This window comes from Panicum virgatum, chromosome 4N (genome assembly GCF_016808335.1).
Source record: "Panicum virgatum strain AP13 chromosome 4N, P.virgatum_v5, whole genome shotgun sequence".
Classification (NCBI taxonomy): Eukaryota; Viridiplantae; Streptophyta; class Magnoliopsida; order Poales; family Poaceae; genus Panicum; species Panicum virgatum.
Genome location: NC_053148.1, coordinates 49,036,141 through 49,040,061, shown reverse-complemented (window position 1 = coordinate 49,040,061; position 3,921 = coordinate 49,036,141). Strand labels below are relative to the sequence as shown.

General features: G+C 52.6%; 1 protein-coding gene across 1 annotated transcript; it reads left to right on the top strand.

The window, feature by feature from the left end:
- The first annotated feature begins 546 nt into the window (after positions 1–546).
- On the top strand, positions 547–2,181 carry LOC120668767 (benzyl alcohol O-benzoyltransferase-like). Its single transcript, XM_039948561.1, has one exon. The coding sequence runs from the start codon at positions 641–643 to the stop codon at positions 1,979–1,981; it is 1,341 nt and encodes a 446-aa protein (XP_039804495.1). The 5' UTR covers positions 547–640; the 3' UTR covers positions 1,982–2,181.
- Positions 2,182–3,921: the final 1,740 nt, after the last annotated feature.

Sequence of the window (3,921 nt, the reverse complement as noted above, 5' to 3'; positions counted from 1 at the left end):
TGCGTATCTGAACGACTGAGCTGAACCCAAACTAAGCTACCGGCCGGCCGCCTCCTCACCTCAGTTCATCACGCCACCAAACCCCCCACTGCCGGGGTGCGTGATGATGGTCGAGCGAGTGTGCAAGTGTGAAAACGGCGTCCTGTCTCATCTCGTTGCGAATTTGACCAATGAAAAAAGGTGCTTCAACAACGCAATGTGAACGAGAATTGAATTGCGAATTTGCCACCTGAGCCAATGAAATGTGGGTCCAGTGGCCCGTGCATGGACACATGCTGACTGCACAGCACACAGGACCTGATCGATGCAGCCGGGCTTGGTGACAAATGGACCTCCGGCCATAGCCAAAACCACGTTAGTTGTGCCCTGCCCGCCGCAGAATTACCAGACACCGGACCGCCTTGTAGTTGTAGACTTTACTGACCAAGCCGCGCGGCCGCGCCATCATGGCGACGGCGCCACCAACCCCTGCTTCGCTCGGCCACCTCCCTTGCTTTCCTGCGCTACTATATAAACGAACCCAACCTCCCAGCCCACTCCACCGCAGCTCGCACTCGCACTCGCACTCGCACTCGCACTCGCCCTCGCCCTCGCCCTCGCCCTCGCCCTCGCCCTCGCATTTGATCCATCGCTAATAACAATGGCGTCGTTGCTGCCGGCGTTCACGGTGCGGCGGGGGGAGCCGGTGCTGGTGGCGCCGGCGGAGCCCACGCCGCGGGAGGTCAAGCCGCTGTCGGACATCGACGACGGGGAGGGCATGCGGTTCTACAGCTCGGGGATCCACCTGTACCGCAGCAACCCGGCCAAGGCGGGGCAGGACCCGGCCAGGGTCATCCGGGAGGCGCTCGCCAGGGCGCTCGTCCCGTACTACCCGCTCGCGGGCCGCCTCCGCGAGGAGCAAGGGAGGAAGCTCGTCGTCGACTGCGCCGGCCAGGGCGTCATGTTCGCCGAGGCCGACGCCGACCTCACCGCCGACGACTTCGGGGACGTGCAGAGCCCGCCGTTCCCGTGCTTCGAGCGCTTCATCCTGGAGAGCACCACCATCGCCGGCGTCGAGCCCGTCGTCGACCGCCCTCTGCTCTACATCCAGGTGACGCGGCTCAGGTGCGGGGGCTTCATCTTCGGCCAGCGCTTCTGCCACTGCATCGTGGACGCCCCGGGCGGCATGCAGTTCGAGAAGGCCATCTGCGAGCTCGCGTGCGGCGCCGGCGCGCCGTCGGTGGCGCCGGCGTGGGGCAGGGAGATGTTCATGGCGCGGCGGCCCCCGCGGCCGTCGTACCCGCACCTCGAGTACCGCGAGCCGGCGGGCGGACACGACAGGATGCTGTCGACGCCCCCGGCCGACATGGCGCGCGTCCCCTTCTTCTTCGGGCCCCGGGAGATCGCCGGGCTGCGCCAGCGCGCGCCGCCGGGCATGCGCTGCTCCCGCTTCGAGCTCGTGGCCGCCTGCATCTGGCGCAGCCGCGCGGCGGCGCTCGGGTACGCGCCCGGCGAGGAGGTGCGCCTGTCCTTCATCGTGAACGCGCGCGGCCGCCCCGAGATCCCGCTCCCCGAGGGCTTCTACGGGAACGCGTTCGCCTACTCCGTGGCGGCGACCACCGCCGGGGAGCTCTGCGGCAAGGACCTCGGGTACGCGCTGGAGCTGGTGAAGAAGGCCAAGTCGGCGGTGACGTACGACTACCTGCTGTCGGTGGCGGACCTGATGGTGCTCCAGGGGCGGCCGCTGTTCGCGCTGTCGCGGACGTACATCGTGTCGGACGTGAGCCACGCCGGGTTCAAGAGTGTGGACTTCGGGTGGGGGGAGGCCGTCTACGGCGGGCCGGCCAAGGGCGGCGAGGGGCCGCTCCTCGGCGTCACCAACTACTTCTCGAGGGCCAAGAACGGCAAGGGGGAGGAGGGCACCGTGGTGCCCATCTGCCTGCCCAAGGACGCCATGGAGAAGTTCCAGCTCGAGGTCCAAGGACTCACCGCGGAGCTCTAGGCGGCGCGCGCGCCGGTTGGCCGGCCAGTGAGTGCATGGTCATACCAGTAGCCTTGACGCAGGCACAACCGCACAACTAGCTGGTCATATATTATTATTACACGGCCCGTCCGGTGTGTGTGTGTGTGTATATATATATATATATATATTTGTATTACTATACACAGGAAATGTGATATCGATGGTGGTGTGTTCTTGTTTGTTGTGTGAGATCTATTAACTTATTATTTAGCCAACAAATGGAGCCTCCACGTTCGCTCTCAAGGTCTAAAAATTTCCACATTAATCGAAAGAAAATAGAAAAATAAAATTACCCACCACTGCCATTATAATAAAAATTAGCCTAAAATGCCTCTATGTCTAATTAAAAATCACCCACCAATGCTATTATAAAAAATTAAATATAATCTATTATCTTATTATTTGACTAATAAACGGAGCCTCCACATTCGCTCTCAAGGCCTAAAAATTCCCACATTAATCGAAAGAAAATAGAAAAATAAAAATTACTCACCACTGCCATTATAATAAAAATTAGCCTAAAATACCCATATGCCTAAATAAAAGTCACCCACCAATGCCATTATAAAAAAACTAAATATAAAATATCATTTAGCTATGTATCAGTTACAAACATATACTATTAAGTATTAATAAAAACTAAAGCTAACAACAATCAATTAAAATAAAACAAAAATAAGAATAATTATATGCATAATATTATTAAAGCTCTACAAATCAAATTGTTATTATAGGTAGACTATATTTGTATTGTTTTAACCTCGAATAAGACATAATTTACGAAATGAACACGGTGATGTATGGTAAAAAATAGTATAGTAGTATAATCTTTAAGGATACAATGATATGCAATTTTTTTGAATTTTCAATACTAGCCATGCAAATGCGCGGGCTATATACCTAGTTTAATAGGAAACGTGAAGTAATCCCGTATACTACAAGTGTAATATTTGCAATAGCAAGCAATTCGATCAGCCTGATCCAGTATACTAATATGGTGGTTAATTGGGCGTGGATTGTGAATTCGTGTTAGCATTTCTCTCGATTAATCGTAGTCCAACATAGTGAATGTGCTTTACGTGCACAATTTTTCAGTAAACCAATTTAATGGGAATATTGAAAGAACGACCCGGCAGGGAAGGTGGTTTAAGTATGATTTTCAGTAAACCATGACCATACCGACCAAAGTTGATTTTCAGTATTGAAAGAACGGCCCTTGTTTGGTTTAGAAGCTCCGTAGTGGTTGAAGCTAGCCATACATCAGAAGAGAGGCCAACAAGATTGTTGACCGTACCACAAGCTGCATTTTACAAACCTATAATCTAAATCGAGAGGGCTCTCGATCTAGACTGATCGTGAAAGCCCTCCCGATTGGGTAATCGGAGGAAGGGGAAGAAGATGCCAAAAGACAAAAGGGAAAAAAGAGAGAGAGAAGAGTAACAAATCAAAACAAGAAAGTAACAATGGAGACTCAAGGTGCAGGCGGGGCGGGTTGTGGACAGCCGCAAACCCGCATAGCTGGTCGCAAACAAATTTTGCGGGTTTGAGGCTGCTCGCAAGTTAATAATGCGGGTGATGAATAGCTTGCGGACTTTGCGGACGGAACCATCAGTCCCGCGTGTCCCGCAAGGATCGGCAGCTACCTTGCCTGCCAATACTACTACTCGTATATATGATTGACCAAAACAAGTAATAATAAGGATAGTTGCAGAAAAAAAAGAGGAATCAACATTTAGAACACATGTATCGTTCTTTCGCCAATCAAATTGAAACACAATAGATTGTCAATTCATCATGGATACATAAGAACCACTAGCTTCTTTCATGTGGTAAACTAGCTAGATGAATAAGTACATCTGAGTTCAACTAGGGGCCAATCATATTCGCGTGATGATCCAGCACTGCCGCCTCTGATCTGC

Excerpts from the sequence above, each read along its gene's own strand:
- LOC120668767 (XM_039948561.1), top strand. The coding sequence starts at position 641 with ATGGCGTCGTTGCTGCCGGCGTTCACGGTGCGGCGGGGGGAGCCGGTG.